Raw genomic sequence first — 18,750 nt, 5'->3', positions numbered from 1 at the left:
CAAAGCGCTGTATCTCTAAAGGTTCCAGCGCTGTCCATGGTGAGCCGCCGCGCATCCCGACGATCGTAAATCATTTGTGACTTTGTCTTGCATCGTGCCGGACTGCATGTAACCGTTTCTAACGAGCTAATATTGCTGATCACTGTGCCCACAACAACAGCCCCCACCTCACGTGGACATGAAACAGAGGAGCGTAGAGTGAGAGTGGATCGCACAGGTTAAGTGTGCTTATACTGTATGTGACCAGATTTGACTGAGAGCCTGCCATTGTGCAATGAGTTAATAGCACAGGCAGACTCTTCACATACTAGAGCATGTCTGAAATAAGTGTCAGAGCTGAATGTAAATATGAAATAAATGCTTAAACATGTAGCTAGGTGTAATGTTAGAAGTGAACCTTTCAAGACATTACTCTATAAGCCATATTTCCAAAACTGGTGGGTCAAACTGAACAACCAATATGTCAATTTGAAGCTATGATTCCATGCTTTCATATGACATGAAAAAATGAAATCCAATGGCAGTCCCTCAGTTAAATTTAGAAAAGAAATGAAGTAAACAGAGCATACATTTTGAGCTCGGGCACATGCATGTGCAGGCAGTGGATGTCTGTGAACAAAAGGGAACAAATCGCGTTCCGCATTGGTTCAAAAGGGAACACGAGATTTCATTGCTTCATTCTTCGTTCATTCTTTCATTGGAAAGGACAATTCCGTATTTTACGGGTTGGGGTGGTATCGGGTAACACCAATCATTGGCATCTTCCCCACAAAATAATCGCCCCTATCATGTTTAAGACGTGTATAGGCTCATTTACAAAGAAATCACACCTATGTGAACTGAGTGGTGCAACTCCCCTCCCCCCTCTCCCCCTTCACTAGGCAACAGTGCAGCACTATCTCTCTCTCTGTTTCTGGCACAACAGCGCCACTTTTGCCCCTACTGGTACTCATAGCCACACACACGGTTAACACGGACATTGCTGTTCCTTGGAGTGGTTGCACAACTCAAAAAACAAAAACAAAACAAAACAAAACAAAACATAGAGACAACGAGAGACAACAACACAGGGAGTACATCTTAGAGTATATAACTCTATGGAGTACATACACAGCTCCTCTCTGTCGAAGGTCTGGGCGTTTCCTCCGAAGAAGCCCTTGAGGAATCCTCGGTTCTGAGCCTCTGGTGTTTCTATGGGGGTGAACAGCTCTCCCAGCATCTCCTGAGACAACCAGGCAAAAACACACACAATCCAAGACGCTCATTTTAGTGAAATATAAACAGTGTTAATTTAGACTGCATCTTTTGACCAAAACCTTGCAGTAGACTGTTAAGGACTCAAAAGGACTATAAAACTAAATCATAATTTGACAGGTTTCTGAAAAACCCCATGTTTCTATGTCAGTGGTTCTCAAACATTTCGAGGACCCCAAAAACTATATGTATTTGACCGCCGATCCGATCCGATCTCTTTTCCATGTGTTTCTAAGCCTGATAAAATAGCATACAAATAAAAAAGCATGATTTTAAAACAAAATGTGAGATGCCAGGGTTCATAAATGATAGCCAATATTAGGCCTATTGTCATGAATATGACATCAAGGCATTTAATAGCAACTCATGTAAAAAGTTGCTAACCCCGTACTCCAGTATCGGTTGTGTTATTATTTTCATTATTATGACTATTATTAGTATTTTGTTAGGTGTTTCAGTGCAGTTGCTTCTGGTCTTGATGTTGTGTTTGAGTGGTTTGGAGAGCGTCTATGTTTTGTTGATGTTGTAAGTGTATTGTTCTGTGTCGACATGTTTAATGTATTGTTTTGTCTATGTGCTGTATTCATTGTGTTGTGCACTAAAACGAGATGATACATCTCAAGGGGCTATCCTCTAAAGGAAATAAAAAATTCAATATAAATACTTATGTCCCTCAAATAGAACAGCAGAAAAAAGAAGACAAGTGGGGCACAGGGACTGAGGAAGCCAGCAGATGGCAGTATTGTACAGTAGTAGTCTGTGGGTGCCTACACTGCACTGAAGCCTCATCTCCTTAGTGACAGATATCACAAAATAAACACAGCATTTGGCACGCTAGCACGCGCACACACACGCGCGCATGCGCGCACACACACACACACACACACACACACACACACACACGCAGCACAGCACACACCTGCAGGTTGTCACACATGTCCTGGCTGTATGTGATTCTCTGGATCTCGGTGGGGGAGCTGAGGTATAAGGCCTGCCCCCCGTTGGTGAAGCAGAAGGTTCTGGCGATGCGCATGTCGGTCAGCGGAAGGTAGTTGATGTCCATCAGTGGTCTCAGACTGGGCAAACTGCGCACGCACACACACACACACACACACACACACACACACACACACACACACACACACACACACACACACACACAGAATACTTTTTCATGATTCACTTCACTAAAGTAAAACCAAAAAGAAACAAACAAGCGCAAATATAGCGCCTTTATCCGCCTTTATGGGTGGGTAGATAGGTAAGTAGGTAGCTAGGTAGGTAAGTAGTTAGGTAGGTAGGTAAGTAGGTAGGTAAGTAGGTAGGTAGGTAGGTAAGTAGGTAGGTAGGTAGGTAAGTAGTTAGGTAGGTAGGTAAGTAGGTAGGTAGGTAGGTAAGTAGGTAGGTAGGTAGGTAGGTAAGTAGGTAGGTAGGTAGGTAGGTGGGTAGGTAAGTAGGTAGGTAAGTAGGTAGCTAGGTAGGTAAGTAGGTAGGTAGGTAGCTAGGTAAGTAGGTAGCTAGGTAGGTAAGTAGGTAGGTAGGTAGGTAAGTAGGTAGGTAAGTAGGTAGCTAGGTAGGTAAGTAGGTAGGTAGGTAGGTAAGTAGGTAGATAGGTAGGTGGGTACGTAGGTAGGTAGGTAGGTAGGAAAGTAGATACGTAGGTAGGTAGGTAGGTAGGTAGGTAGTAGTCTACCTGAGGGTCATGATGTGTCCGTTGGCGCAGAAGCACGCCAGACACACGCTGTTGCACACGGTCACCACGTCGGCTCGCAGGACGAAGGAGGACTCGGTGATGTTGTGCACGTAGAGGCACGTCTGTGTGGGCATGAAGAACACCTTGGCCTGCTTCTCTGAACACACCACGGCCAGGTGGCCGTCGCCGCCACTCACATCCTGTGAGGAGAAATTACAGTTTTTTACATTTTATATCATTTATCTTCCCCCCTGAGATTTTTTATTTAACTACATTGCAAAAGAAGTAGCATTACTTTTGACAGTGCAGAAACATAATTGCCCTCCTTCATGAGCATCAACGACCATCATCACCTGGGCACAGTCACAGACACACACCTCTACAGTGCTCTACTACTGAAAGTGACTATCATTTCTCTCCAAAAGCACTTGAATATGATGGAATATGACTAAAGCTCACATTTCACATAACACTAGCCCCCCCCCCCCCAAAAAAACCCCCAAAACAACGTTTATTTTTTTATTTCAATGAATCGATTCATATCGATATATATCGATATACGATATATCGTTACATGCCTAGAGTGTTGTGCTACGTTACGACAATTACATTCATTTAAAGAAGCCCAGACCAAGAGCATGCTTAGACTGGTATATCTCTTCTGACCCCTTACATGTTTTAAATGATGAATATCAACTGGTGCCCTCCATGAGGCGGTTTAGAGTAGTCCCTAAATATTAGAAACACAGGCTAAAGAACTCTTCTGTACACCAGTCTGTTCTGCTTTTAAACCAAAATCGGTAAACCAAGAGGATATGTTCTATTGTTCTTGTTCCTGCCTGCTTCTGTGAGTTGTGTCCTGTAATGTATTGTGTATGTCCTGTCTGTATCTTGAACATCATGGACGCAAAAAAAATCTCCGTGCAAGCTGACAATAAAGTTGTATCGTATCGTATGCAGTAGTTAAAACAGTAGCAGATGAATGGAAACCATTCTGAAAAGGATGTAAACATAATCGTGATCAATCAATCGAGCCAACCTGGGAGGACGAGGGCGAGAAGTTGACCAGCTTGCGCTTGCGCGGCCGGTCGGGGTCCTCGGGGGCGTTGGGGTCCCGCCACACCTCGTAGGGGCTCAGGGTCAGCGCGCCCGTGATGTCCATGAAGGCAAAGCGTAGGATGGATCCCTTCAGCATCAGGACGTTTCCTGGGGGAGAAAGATAACGTAAAGATAACGTCAAACTAAACAATGAACAATGAACAACAATGAACAATGAACAATGAACGCCATTTCTGTACAGGCGGAAAGAAACGTAAGGAGGAGTTTCACACACATCGGAGGTGAGATAAGGTAAGGTAAGGTAATTTTATTCATAAAGCGCCTTACAAAACAGTTACAAGGTGCTGTACAATAAAATAATAGGAATAAAACAAGAACATCACAATCGGAGATAAACCAACGATGAAATGAGAAACAGAGCAGCGAAAACAGTACATAGAAATAGATAAGAACAGAAACAGAACAACAGTATATAGAAATCAACATACAATAGAAATAATCACTATAGCAAACCAAAATGTTTGCGGTACAAATTAGTTTTTAAGCAGCTTCTTGGAGTTCTCAACAGACTCAGCATTTCTCAAGTAAAGTGGTAAGTCATTCCACAGCATAGGTGCAACAAATGCATAAGCTCGACCTCCTTTGGCTCGCAGATTAGTAGCGGGGATAGTGAGAAGGAGAGGCCCATAGGTTACAATAGAAGAGAATGGAAGCAACAGACATGGACAGCTCTGTGGAAAATGAGGCCTGGGGCCTCTTTTCAATTTCCATTCCATCTGCTGTGTTCTTATCTAAAACCAGAGATTGGATTGAACAACCCGACTTCCAATTGAACGTGAGACGGAGAGAGTTGTGGAATGAATGATCTCTCCCAGCTCACTCAGTTCACCTGCATATAATGCTATCTGCAGAATACATATATATATATATATATATATATATATATATGCGTCGCTCTGCTGGATACTGTCAGGTTAGACCTCATGTGTCCACACACTGTCGTTACTTTATGTAGCCTTTTTTAAATTTCTAATATTTTAAACAGACTTATAGCTTCATGTAGACTTAGATAGTATTTTCAATAGACTTATAGCTTGTTACGTAGACAGCATTAGAATTGCATTTTATGTAGTCATAGCACTTTATAGTACACATGTATAATACATGTGTACTATGTACACATGTATTATAGTATCTATGTACTGTATATTATAGTTGATACTCCACTGTTACGTTCTTAGTTTATACATGATTCATGACTTTCAACTACTTTTTATATATATGATGTATGCCATGTTTTTGTTCTTGCTTAATGTAAGTCGCTCTGGATTAAGAGCGTCTGCTAAATGCATAAATTGTAAATTGTATAGTAAAGTATAACATTATGCTTAAAACACCAAAAGGGGTTCCCATCATGAACGGGTAAATATATACAGTAACAGTCTCACCGCTGGCGCCGATGGTGACGGGCTCCTCCAACCTCTCGTCCTCCTCAGTGGCGACGGACATGGGGATGAGCAGGACCATGCCCAGGCTGGTGCCCACCCACAGGCACGGCGTGGGCATGGGGTCGCTCTTGCGGCCGTAGGACTCTCCGAACTGCAGCGTCGTCACCGCCTCCTTGGTGTCGCGGTCGATGCTGGACACGCTGGAGCTGCGCGAGCGGCTGAAGGAGTTCTCACGGCTCTCTGTCGGGCCGGGCCGGGCCGGGACGGGGTGGGGGGGGGGTGGGAAACCCACATGACGAAACAACACAACGTCCCCGGGCAAGGACGGATGGACAGACAGACGTACAATAAGAGAGGGAGACACGAGGGAGACAGAGAGAGGAGACAGGGACACACAGACAACAAGCAGGGGGAGAGAGACGGTGTTGGAAGACGGACATTCCAAAGGTCATATTACCGGATACAGTGACAACATGGAAAGACAGTCATGGTAATGTGATGGAGACATGCATCAGGAGAGCAGAGGAGAACATATAGAAGACACAGAGTGAAAAGGAGGGAAAACAGAACAAACACAGATAAGCTGTGGCGCATTGCATGTAAATTGTAATGTAAAAACATTGGGGGAAAATGGAAACAGAACAGAAGATGATGATTCTCCTGGATCAACCGTATAACGTTCAAGCTGTACCCAAATCATGCTCTCTCCCACACACACGCACGCACGCACGCACGCACGCACGCACGCACGCACGCACGCAATATGAAAGGAACATCTTCTTTCCTTGCCCACGGCTTCATGAATGAACATTCATTTCATACATACTGTAGGCCTACATACTGTACACTTGATACATACTGTATCAACAGACATTACACACACACACACACACACACACACACACACACACACACAGTACAGACACGCAAGGGAGCACGCACACTAACCGGTTGACACACTAGACACACTCCTTGGACGACGTCAGACTGCTATCCATTAGAAATGTATAGCTTTTGCCTCCACCAGGAAAGTAGTTCATGTTTAGCCCAAGTATGAATCTTGCACCTCTCAATTATTTAGAGCTACAGTGGGCATAATGTGCTGCTACCGCGCCTGTTTTCTGTGATGTCTCCTGGATGTATATATATTCATGCAGTTTTTTGTTTTGTTCGTTTTTTTTATGTTGCCTTGTTTATTCCCGCGCAGAACCTTTCGTCAACTATAAGGTTGTGTGAAGTTTGTGCTCTATAGATAAAGGTTGATTTGATGTGATGCCCTGGTCATCACAGGCCACACAGACTGCAGGGTTTGAGGTCAAAGCATCTGAATGGCTATTAGTGGTGGGAAAAGTACTCAATTGTTTTTACTTAAGTTACCAATACAGCAATTTTTAGAACTTCGTTACAAGTAAAAGTACTGAATTGGAAATGTACTTGAGTAAAAGTACGAAAGTATCTGCATCAAAATGTACTTAAAGTACTAAAAGTAAAGGTACTCATTGTGCAGAATGTGCCATTTCACAAGTTCAAAATGTGTACAAAATCTATTGAAAATAGCAGATCTACAAGCTCACAATGTGTCGCAACGTGACCATTGTGAGCTTGTAGATCGGCTATTTTCAAATGGCCGAAATGTATAGGGTTGAAGTGGTTAATGTATGTTTTCTAATCAAAACTAAAATCTTCAAAGTAACTAGCAACTTTGAATAAGTTTTCAAATAATTGTAGTGGAGTAAAAGTAACAATTTTGGCTCTGAGATGTAGTGGAGTAGATGTAAAAGTATTGGAAATTGGAAAAAATGAAGTACGTACAAATACATCAAAATTGTACTTAAGTACAGTACTTAAGAAAAAGTACTTAGTTACTTTCCACCACTGTATTTTGGTACGCTGAAAGTGCATTTATAATTTTATAGTGCAGAGTTGACGGTGATGATTAAGCCATTCTGACCAGGCACCCATTTTGGTGTTAGCATCATGTCGTGCTTTAGCTATTGAAAAATAGCAGATCTACAAGCTCATATAAGCGCGATACGAGCTTGTAGGTCTGCTATTTTTGAAAAATCGAAGAACGACTAACATTTTTTTTAATCTGATCTCAGGTCAGAATGGGTTGATCAGACCAGTGTGTGTCTAGTGGAAACCTCGTGTGAATCTGATCTCAGGTCAGAATGGTTTAAGAGTAAACAAAACTGTCTCACGGCGGTACGTCGCGCAGACACACGTGTAGAGCGGGTCAACTTTGTTCGCCGTACACTATAAATCCCACAATCCTCTGCACACAACCGTCCGCTTATACAAACAGTAACATTAATGTAAGGCGGAAATCCACCCTCTGAAATCCGCTTATAACCATGGTTACAGTGAACTCTGTAAGTGTTAATTAAGTGCTATATACTGTAGCTTTATCTTTTTGAGTGTTTGTCCAGTGGGGTCACTCTCCCCGTCTCTCCAGCTCGTTAGTAAACAGCAGAGAGAGAGAGAGCTCCACAAAGAGGCAGTCTTTCCTGTCTTTCTACGCGTTCATTATCACATTTGTGTTATGTTAGCAACACAGGCTGGCATCCACCCACTGAATAATAAGTACAGGCTGAGATTCAGACTGCTCTGTGTAAGCGTATGCGTGTCTGTACACATCCCTGACCCTATGGGAGCCAACCCAGGGCAAAGCCGGGTGGGGAAAGAAGCCTACCACCTATGTAGACGTGCTGCGACGCGACAGCTTGGCTGACAACACTGTAGAGCTCAAGAACCTGATGTTGGATAGGACATGGTGGAGGGCAGCGACCCAGGAATCCCGATTTGGTGTTGGCTAGACCTCACTCTGGCAGCAGAGAGATTGTACACATCTTCATACTGTAGACGGCCACAGGACTGAGTGACGGACGGACGGACGGACTGACGAACAGACGGACGGGGGACGTATAGGGGACTCAAGACAGTGTGACACGAGTGGGCAGAGCGTGCCCCCCCGGCCCACCCTTACCTCTTTCGCTCCAGCAGTAGGGCGAGGTGGTACTGATGTGGTGTTCGTCGTGTGAGTACATACTGACTCCGTGCATTTGCTGTAGCATCGCCCTCTTGGACGCATAACCTACTCAACCCCATGACAACATGGACGCCATAGATGACACAAACCCAACCAACACATCCCCCCCCCCCCCCCCCCCCCACCCCCCCAGCAATAGACATGACAGACAGATGGGACAGGAAGGGTGACAGAAAGAAAGAGAAAATTCAACAGAAGTTGGAGAAATGTAATATGCGAAAACACAGAGAGCGGAGGAAGACAGAGAAAGGTCACTCCGTTTCTAAGCTGGAAATGATGTGCCCGAAAGAGCCAATCTGCAGGCCGGCGTACGCCACATAATGCTGCGAGCTTGTAGATTGGCTATTTCCAGCACAGGATACATCATGTCACAAAATATTGTTTGGCTAGACCCAACCGTTTTTCAATGCCAAGTTGTTAACCCATGTGTGTGTGCATCAGTGTAGTCTCTCAAGACAGACTGTTGCCTCGCGTCAACTTTCGCGGAAAATTTCGAGGAACAACAGGGGAGGTGCTGTTTTCCCGAATATTTGATGATGGGATTCTCAGATTGGCATCAGTGTGACACGAGCAGAAACTAGAAATAAGCCAAAATCCCACTGAGAATAGCCCCACAATTTGTTATTGAGCTGACAAAAAAATAAGCCACTTCCGTGATCGGCCTCACAGACAAAGACCAAAAGCGAACCAAGATCGTCCATACACCCTTGTTCACTTTACATTGGACTCAGTTTCCCAGAAGCCAGCTTGCAAGCGAGTTGTAGTTTGATTTTCCGGTTGCGTCGTCATATAACGCGTCAGCCTCGTCACGATGTCCGCGACAAAGACGGATTTCCATATAATAATCATCTAAACAACGGAAAATTAAACACATAAAACAAAAATAGCGGGTTTTAGCGTATTACGCATGGAAAGACAATGGAATAAATGCCGTGTGTGGCGGCGGTTTATGCGGTCCAAGTGTTAACCCATTTGGGCGGGAACCCCTTTTGGCGTTTTAAACATTATGTTGTAATTTAGCTATTGAAAAATAGCAGATCTACAAGCTCATAGCGCGCCACCGAGTGGCGCGCTATGAGCTTGTAGGTCTGCTATTTTTGAAAAATCGTGAAAATATTTATTTCAGAAAGAAATTTAGAAGATTTATTTTACATTTTGAGGTCAGGCCTAAATGGGTTAAAGGAGTGCCTCCGCCATTGGCGGCAGCTCAAATCGCTCGCATTATGTTGGTGTGTAGTGACTGACAGAACCCGTGAGGTGTCGGCTAATTAGAGCCACGCACACATGGAGCTCTAACGGGGCATGGCGAGGGGGAGTCCATACGGGCCCGGAAGAGAGGAGCTGGAAGCAGGCAATAGGAGGACAAAGTAAAGGAAGTGTGAAGGTTAATTATGCTTCGCATCAGTGCTTTCCGATCTGGGCCCACCCCCCCCCCCAGGCTTTGATTGTGAGACCATGTGTGTTTATCGGAGGTATTAGTCCAAATAGAGGTTTAAACATGGTGCACGGATTCATGACTTGCTTTCATCCACTGTAGTCAAAAGAAAAAAGCAGATCTACAAGCTCGAGCATTTAAATACAGTAGGAGAAGTGTGCGCGTGCGTGCGCGCGAAACCCCGGCTTTAGTTTAGACATATTGGTCCGACTGTCATTAGACCAACAACAACCATACCTCAAAGTCAAACCCTAACCTAACCCTATATAACCGCAAGCACGGGAGCAGCGCATGTTTCGACCGCATGGTGTCCGACCGTTGTTTCCGCATGTCGGTCCGTCGGTGTGTCTAATCCGCGTGTGCATCGATCCCCCCTCACATGTGTGCACCCACATATGAGGGCTGATGAAGACCTAGTAGGTCGAAACGTTGCACTTCGTTGCCTCTAAATAAAGTAAGTCTCAGAGCTCTAAAAACGAGTGTCTGTCACGGTCCGTGACACGTTCTGTACTTAGTTAGTGGTTTTCCTATGTTTTTGTTATGCGTCTTAGTTCCAGTTGGAGTTTCCTCACTTGTGTACTGTTATTTTGTAGTACGTTTTGCCTCTTGGTTTCCTCTGTTGCTTTTGTTGCCTGTGTTGTCTCACCATGATTAGCCCAGTGTTTCCACCTTGTCCTGTTAGTTCCCCAGCCTATCCCAGTGTTTCCACCTTGTCCTGTTAGTTCCCCAGCCTATCCCAGTGTTTCCACCTTGTCCTGTTAGTTCCCCAGCCTATCCCAGTGTTTCCACCTTGTCCTGTTAGTTCCCCAGCCTATCCCAGTGTTTCCACCTTGTCCTGTTAGTTCCCCAGCCTATCCCAGTGTTTCCACCTTGTCCTGTTAGTTCCCCAGCCTATCCCAGTGTTTCCACCTTGTCCTGTTAGTTCCCCAGCCTATCCCAGTGTTTCCACCTTGTCCTGTTAGTTCCCCAGCCTATCCCAGTGTTTCCACCTTGTCCTGTTAGTTCCCCAGCCTATCCCAGTGTTGATCATTTGTTATGTTCACTTGTGCCCCGTTTTCCCTTATACTGAGTTTTGGTAATAAACTGGTTGCATTTGAGCTCCTCTGTCTCGACTTGACTGTCTGCGTTTGGGTCCTAACGTTCCTGCCTCGCACTGTGACAGTGTCTGGATGTTTGCCTTGATGCCTAACATCCAGCACCCTGGCCTGAATATAGGCATTGAGATGTGCACACAATCTGTGGAAAGGAAGGGAAGGGTATCCAAGGAGAAAAGGTTTGGTAAATGGTAAATAGTGCATTTATATAGCGCCTTTATCCAAGGCGCTTTACAGAGATTGTGCATTACATTCACCCATTCACACAGACATTAATATAAACCTCTGGGGAAAATGAACGGGTGCAGACGCCTCGATTGAAAAAGATTTGCGCTCCTCTCATTGGTTAGGAACACAAACTAAGCTACGTTGACCTGGCTTAAAGGGAGGGTAAATGGGACAGACAGTTGTCAGGAGTTGTGTACTGAAATCGACCCCTTTGATTTACTGTAATTGATGTATTACTATTGTTGTTATTATTACTACTACTACTATTATTATTATTATTATTATTGAGTGATTAACCATCATTAAAAAGGTTATCGACTGAATGCTCTCGATGTTATTCAAATGTCTCGCTCAACAGCCGTGATCTGTAACCATCCCCGGCAATTAAATGTAGCTAATCGTGACATGCCACTTCAATATTTAATAAGTGCTGGGGGCCTCGCTCGGCGTCTAGCAGAGATATAAGATATGAAAGCGTTGTTTATACGTTCAGCGAGGAGGACCCTGCCCTTTTTCCAATCCTTGGCAGGGCCGCACCTGGTGCGCGGGAGCCTCATTAGCACAGGGGCCATCATTAGCGCGGGGGCCCCTGGCTCTTCACACCGTTCTTTGACCTTTAATTATTCCAGTGACCCCGCTGGCACACCGCATTGCCGTGGTAACCCCAGTGCTGGCTAATCTTCACAAACCATGGGACAAATCAGCTACAATTGCCAGTACAAAGTACCAATCGCAGGCAGGCATGCAATTCTCCAACAAGAGCCAAGGCTTGTTCGTGACTAACACTGTAATCAAAACCAGAGTAATCTAGTAAGAGAGTGGTGACACGCTTTGATCTTGCCGCAAAGCGGGTGCCTATGGGCGATAGTTCCAAACATCGCTCCTATGGCTGGAACTATCCCATTGAGATAGAATGAGCACTTCCGCATTCCACTGTTACAATGAGAGTCAACGGGAGTGTCATTATACTCTCTTACTAGATTACTCTGATCAAAACCAGGACATGCCAACTTGTGAATGTTGCATTGCAGTCTCTACATTTCCATTTTGCAAGCTTCGATTGACTGGCGACGCGAATAATTGACACGTGGCATATTAGCACATGAATGTTCTTATAGCATCCCTCTTCCAGGCTCATCAGAGCGAGCACAATTTGGCAATTCGGCAAACGTGTCAGGTCCCAATTTAAGAGCACAACGCATCGCAGTGTGACACGTTGTGAGCTTGTAGAGCTCTGCTCTACTTCCGGTCCTCAGACCATCGAGCCCTCCATCGTTGCTTCCAGTCATCCCGGTTCTCCCGGTATATCATCCCGGTTCTCCCTGTATATTATCCCGGAACCGGTATATTATCCCGGAACCGGTATATTATCCCGGTTCTCCCGGTATATTATCCCTGTTCTCCTGGTATATTATCCCGGAACCGGTATATTATCCCGGTTCTCCCGGTATATTATCCCGGAACCGGTATATTATCCCGGTTCTCCCGGTATATTATCCCGGAACCGGTATATTATCCCGGTTCTCCCGGTATATTATCCCGGTTCTCCCGGTATATTATCCCGGTTCTCCCGGTATATTATCCCGGTTCTCCCGGTATATTATCCCGGAACCGGTATATTATCCCGGTTCTCCCGGTATATTATCCCGGAACCGGTATATTATCCCGGAACCGGTATATTATCCCGGTTCTCCCGGTATATTATCCCGGTTCTCCCGGTATATCATCCCGGTTCTCCATATATCCGGCCAGCTCGTCGGTGCTTTGTGCTCCTGCGTCTTTCTTGAGCACATCCACATACGTTAAGGATCCCTGGCCAAGTTGATGATGTCATATGCGTCAATTTGGTTGGAAATGTAGCGCTACGCCCGATAGTGACTTTAGTAAATAAACAAATCTACTACTACTACTATAATGGAAAAAAGCACTCAGCTCTCGGATCATAAGAAAATGTTATTTTTACCAGACTGATAACGGATGGTTATGGTATCTGATACAGTAATAATATTAGCAACATCCTGCCCCTATACCCCCTGAGTAAAGCATAGCTCGCAGGCCCAACATCGTGCAATGATGTACTAGTACCGCACCATGTGTCTCTGGCTTACATATTGTTGCTGTGGCTATTTGTGTTACTTTTGTGTGACGCTGTAGTAAACAGCATGTAGTAAACGGCATGGCCAATGTATGGAACTCCAACCTCCCCCGTCAAACCAAACTCAGCTTCTTCTACGCAACTGTAGCGTCTGTTCTCCTATATGGCAGTGGATGCTGGACCCTGAAGCCAACCCTGCAGAAGTCTCTAGACGGGTGCTACACCAGAATGCTGCGTGCAGCACTCAACATCAGTAAGAACACACATGTTACCAACACAACTCTGTATGATGGAATGCCCAAAGAGTGAGCCAGAAAATAGCAGCCAGGTCATTCTCCTGGCTGCTATTTTAGCAGGACACTGCCAAAGACACCAAGAGCTGCCTGCAGCCAGCAAGCTAGTGCTGTGGGAACCCACACACGGGCACCGGTCGCCCCACACTAACACATGTGGATGTACTCAAGAACGACGCAGGAGCGCAAAGCACTGACGAGCTGGCCAGATGTATGGAGAACCGGGATGGGTGGAAGCAACGATGGAGGGCTCGTCTGAGGACGACCTAGAGAGTAGTATGATTAAGTAGGGCATTAAATTCAGAAACAATTATACAACGTTTACATACGAAGAGGAGAGGTTTCTGCCAGACAGCAACAACGTGATATAGGGTAGGATTTGCTGTGGGATGGGGGGGGGGGGGGCATCCATGCGTTTTAACGATGCTTCTGGACTGGTCACACAGAATTAAATGCATGGATTTACTTACATGTATACATACATACATACATACATACATACATACAGTACATACATACATACTGACAGAGCGTGTCAACTCAAGCGCTGGGTGGCTATTTATGGTGATGTGTGGGGGATACCTACAGACTGTCTCCTGTGGAGGGATTAGGCCTCGGCTGAAGTGACTGGGATGGATAGACTCTAATAATCCCACGGAGGCCTCCTGACTTAACCATAGGCAGACAACACACCCCGGCAACAAGAGACACAAGAGAGAGCTTTCTAGAAGCTTATAGCCGGCGTCCCCATGGGGCCCCCGGGGGCTTTACAGACGCTAGATCAGCACAACATGAAATCGATAGAGGTGAAGGTGCAGCGGTCTGATCCCTTTGCGGAGGCTTGTAGCTAGGTCAAGATGTCTGTTTTAATGACGCAATGTGGGTGAATCTCTCTCTCTCTCTCTAGTCTCGGCTAGTCTCTCTCATTTAGATTAGGCTTTTTTTACACCCTTTCCCCCCAAACTTAGTTCAGCCAATTTATTTCTCCAAAATGCTGAAATGCTTGCTACTGCTGTTGTACCCTTCTGGCCACACCATTGTTTCAGCGGGGCTGCGGTGCGCCCACAGGTATACCACTGTGTCTGAGTCACTGCTCCACAGATTATTAAGAGCCATTTGGTTAGGCTTTTTCTTTTTTTTGTCCCCTTACAATTCACATTTCCCTGCTGTGACATATCACCTGTTGCTGTAACATATCACCTCTTGCTGTGACATATCACCTGTTGCTGTGACATATCACCTGTTGCTGTAACATATCACCTCTTGCTGTAACATATCACCTGTTGCTGTAACATATCACCTGTTGCTGTGACATATCACCTGTTGCTGTATATCTGAGTCACAACAACCATGAAACCTTAGCTCCCTATTCTGATACATGTCATAATAACATTGTGCACACACACATGCACGCACGCACACGCACATACACACACACACACACACACACACACACACACACACACACACACACACACAGGTCCAAACGCCCTCCCCGCCGTTATATCCTTTTGACACCTATTTTAACATAAATGTATTCACAACCGTGTTCTCTACGCGCTCATAACGCTCCATTCCGGTGCGAGTGACAATTCTTATGTTGTCTATGGGATCGCCGTTTATCTTTTTTGTAATATCTCGTATTCCTCTTTTTGGACACAAACCAGCTTGATTTGATCCCTGGTTACAAAATGTATGTTTTGGGTGAATTAAATAACATTCACAGGACCCGTCCCGTGCTACATACATACACACTGTCACTGTCCGAGTGGCTTTCAAACTAAAAGTGTATCCAAAAATATATATAATAAAATGCGGTCCTGTAGCACACAATTCAGACACCAGATGGGGGTGTTGGCGGTAAATGTAAAACACAACTCACCGATCAACAGTCCCACGGTGAAGGGGAGGTCAGCATGCACTTAGGAGGGGGGTGGGTGGGTGGGTGCGTTCGGGTTAACCCATTCTGAACGTGGAACCCATTTTGGTGTTAGCATCATGCCGTGCTTTAGCTATTGAAAAATAGCAGATCTACAAGCTCATAGCGCGCCACCGAGTGGCGCGCTACGAGCTTGTAGGTCTGCTATTTTTTGAAAAGTCGAAGAACCACTGACATTTTTAGAATCTGATCTCGGGTCAGAATGGGTTAACCCATTCTGAATGGGTTAACCCATTCTGACCGGGCACCCATTTTGGTGTTGGCATCATGTCGTGCTTTAGCTATTGAAAAATAGCAGATCTACAAGCTCATATCGCGCCACCGAGTGGCGCGATACGAGCTTGTAGGTCTGCTATTTTTGAAAAATCGAAGAACGACTGACATAGAAACATAGCTTTTTCAGAAAAACTGTCATTTTCAAACAGACATTTTTAGAATCTGATCTCAGGTCAGAATGGGTTAAGGGTGAGAGAGGTGTGGGTTAGGGTTGGTTGGGGACGGGACGGCAAGCACACACCTTCTGTGTGGGACACAGGCAAAGAGATCTCCATGCACGCGGCCGACTGGGCCTTGCGGAAGGGAGGCCGGCCTCCGGGCCCTCTGCGGGGGGTGAGCCTGGGGCCCTCGGGGGCCGCGGCGGAGACGCGCGGGGACGCCTTCCCCACTGCCGCCGCCGGGCAGGCCTGGGAGGTGGGGCTAGTGCAATGTCCATTCACATGATCTGTAACAACGGCATACAGGCATTAGCAATAATAAGGAGGAGAAAATAAGAAGATTTTGTTCGGGATGCAACGGAGCTGAAATATTAACGTGATTTGTTAGACGTTAGGAGGGAAAGTGTTGCTTGTTAGAAAGATGACATCCCACGTGGTGCCCGAGATGGGAGAGGAGATAAAGGAGCACTTCACCCTGCATGTTTAACCCTCCTCGCATTTGGTGGGAAACCAATTATACAGTATGAAGATATGGTTGCAAATAGGTGAAGTGCTCCTTTACGGGCTAGAGGGGATTTAGAGAGAGGATGGAGAATGAGAGAGAAGTTCCATTCTGGCCATGATGCAATAATAGTCAGACAATCGGCGAAAATAGCCGACCTACAACACACAATATGCGAGTCGGCTATGTGCGTCCAAGACATGTGGTGTAGACCAGTGTTGATTTTCGTCGAAAAACTAAGCTTTGATGATTACATTTACTGACAATTTTGTCAACAAATAGAAAAACTAGATGTTAGGAAGGGACTAGTGGACAAGAGATCCAGTATAAGTCATTTTACACTTGGTTGCATGCTGAAAATAGCAGATCTACAAGCTCACAGCGCGTGTGAGCTCGTAGATCGGCTAAGTGTAAAAATAGTCATCACGACGGCATCAAGGCCCGCCAAAATACATTTTAGTCGACTAAATCACCTGTAGATCACCTGTAGATTTCGTTGACTAAAATCTCATGACATGACTAAAACTAAACCAACACTAACACATTCCAGGTGACTAAAATGTGACTAAAACTAAGTGAAAACAATTCAAGAAACTAAACTAACTAAAAGTAAAATATAAATTTGCTACCAAAAACAACACTCAGTTTAGACCCCTGGGGGTGTAGTGTAGACCCCGGGGGGTAGACCCCTGGGGGACCCCAAGTACAGAGTAGGGTATACAAGGGTGCTTAAGCGGTTAACAGGACAAGCAATCAGTGGATGCAACGCGTCATTCCGAAAATAAAAGCAAAAGGAAAACATGTAAGACATTTTCATTCAGTCGGATCACAGGCACAGGCGTGGGTTTTTTTTTTTCTCCATCTCCACTTTGTAGAAAACGCGGTTCACAAACCCACGACATGTATACAATCTAATTGGATCAATTTGAATAATAATAATAATAATAATAGACTGACTGACTTCAGGGAAAATGAGCATGCACAAAGAAAATCCTCTGCTCTCAGTGATCACTAGTTTGACAACGCCACCCTGTGGCTTAATGGCCACACTGCACATTAAATCAATCTAGGGGTGTGGCTAAGAATCTGGGGGTTGGACTAGGGGTGTGGCTGAGAAGAGTTACTCAGAGGTACCCGGAGAAACCGAGAGTGCCCAATTTGCCCTGGAGGAAAAAAAGAAACATACCCCACTGTATGCTGAAATCATGACGGGCGTTGTTACAGACTCTTAACGCAGTTTAGTCTGCCAGAGCAAAAGCTACAGCGCAGTACGTGCTGCCAATGAGATTTCAAATTAAGCGCCTTGTGTTGTCTGGGCTTGATGCCTCACTGTTCATTTTCCGGCTTGACAGTTTGGGTAAACAAAAGGGTACCATTACAGTAAATGGACTGACATCAACCCAAACTGACGTTTAACCCACACACATAGGAGCACAAAACAAACACGACGATTTGATCTGACGGGACACGGTGATGAAAGCACCTCAATACCTTTGTTCATAGAGACCCATTAGCATCATGTTAGATAATCGTTGCTGCCAGGCAGAATCTTTGTATCTCCATACCCAAACAAAATGCTCTTCTTTGTCCATATCTACTAACTACGCTGTCACACCAAAGTGTCAAACAGCCTACACAAGCTCACAAGTTTTGCACTTGTAGATTGACATTTTTTTGTGTGTGTGTCTCTGTGGGTTTTTATAAATATTGAATTAACAGATTGTGACTAAATCTTTTCTTTTTTTTTTGTAGATACAATAAGGTTTCCGCCTGCCTGATAGTGATGCTGGGCTTGTGGTTGCATCCCCCGCTACATGTGTTCTCTCTAAACTTGGCAACCGTTTGGCAAATAAATGCAGTGAGATGTAGGACGGTGTGCTAGGGCATTCACTTCTAGTCATTTTTATTACTTGACTAATTGCCTAGTTTACTAGTCGACTAGTCGTTGTTTAACTTCCTATTATTTCTTTTTTTGAAATAAATATTTGTACATTGTAAAAAAAAATTACATTGGTGACTATAACTATAATCTACCTAATCTTGAGGCCTACAAAATCTTTTTTTTATCAACTAGTACTAACAAGGTCGACTAGTGGATTTACTAGTCGACTTGTTACTTAATGCCCTACGCTACGGTGTGCTCCTTGCAGGCTCGAGCCCAAGATCTCCGCTTGGGGGCCTTACTGTTGATACACAGATGACTCAAAGTCTCAAAGTGAAGATGGAG

At 45.0% G+C, this 18,750-nt stretch overlaps 1 protein-coding gene across 1 annotated transcript in view; it reads right to left on the bottom strand.

Annotated features, from left to right (window-relative positions):
* The window catches only part of stxbp5l (syntaxin binding protein 5L), a gene marked incomplete at its 5' end in the record, with an annotated part of 281,832 nt that overhangs the window by 963 nt on the left and 262,119 nt on the right, over positions 1-18,750 (bottom strand). The window contains 7 exons of the mRNA XM_083777165.1: positions 1,111-1,222; positions 2,174-2,339; positions 2,948-3,147; positions 3,987-4,153; positions 5,455-5,694; positions 8,441-8,548; positions 16,105-16,308. Coding sequence (XP_083633291.1) covers positions 1,111-1,222; positions 2,174-2,339; positions 2,948-3,147; positions 3,987-4,153; positions 5,455-5,694; positions 8,441-8,548; positions 16,105-16,308 — 1,197 coding nt within the window. The remainder of the gene's footprint in view (positions 1-1,110; positions 1,223-2,173; positions 2,340-2,947; positions 3,148-3,986; positions 4,154-5,454; positions 5,695-8,440; positions 8,549-16,104; positions 16,309-18,750) is intronic.

This window comes from Protomyctophum parallelum (assembly GCF_964188405.1).
Source record: "Protomyctophum parallelum genome assembly, chromosome: 11".
NCBI classification, from domain to species: domain Eukaryota; kingdom Metazoa; phylum Chordata; class Actinopteri; order Myctophiformes; family Myctophidae; genus Protomyctophum; species Protomyctophum parallelum.
The sequence above is the reverse complement of the archived record's forward strand: the minus strand, read 5'-3'. Positions and strand labels throughout refer to the sequence as shown.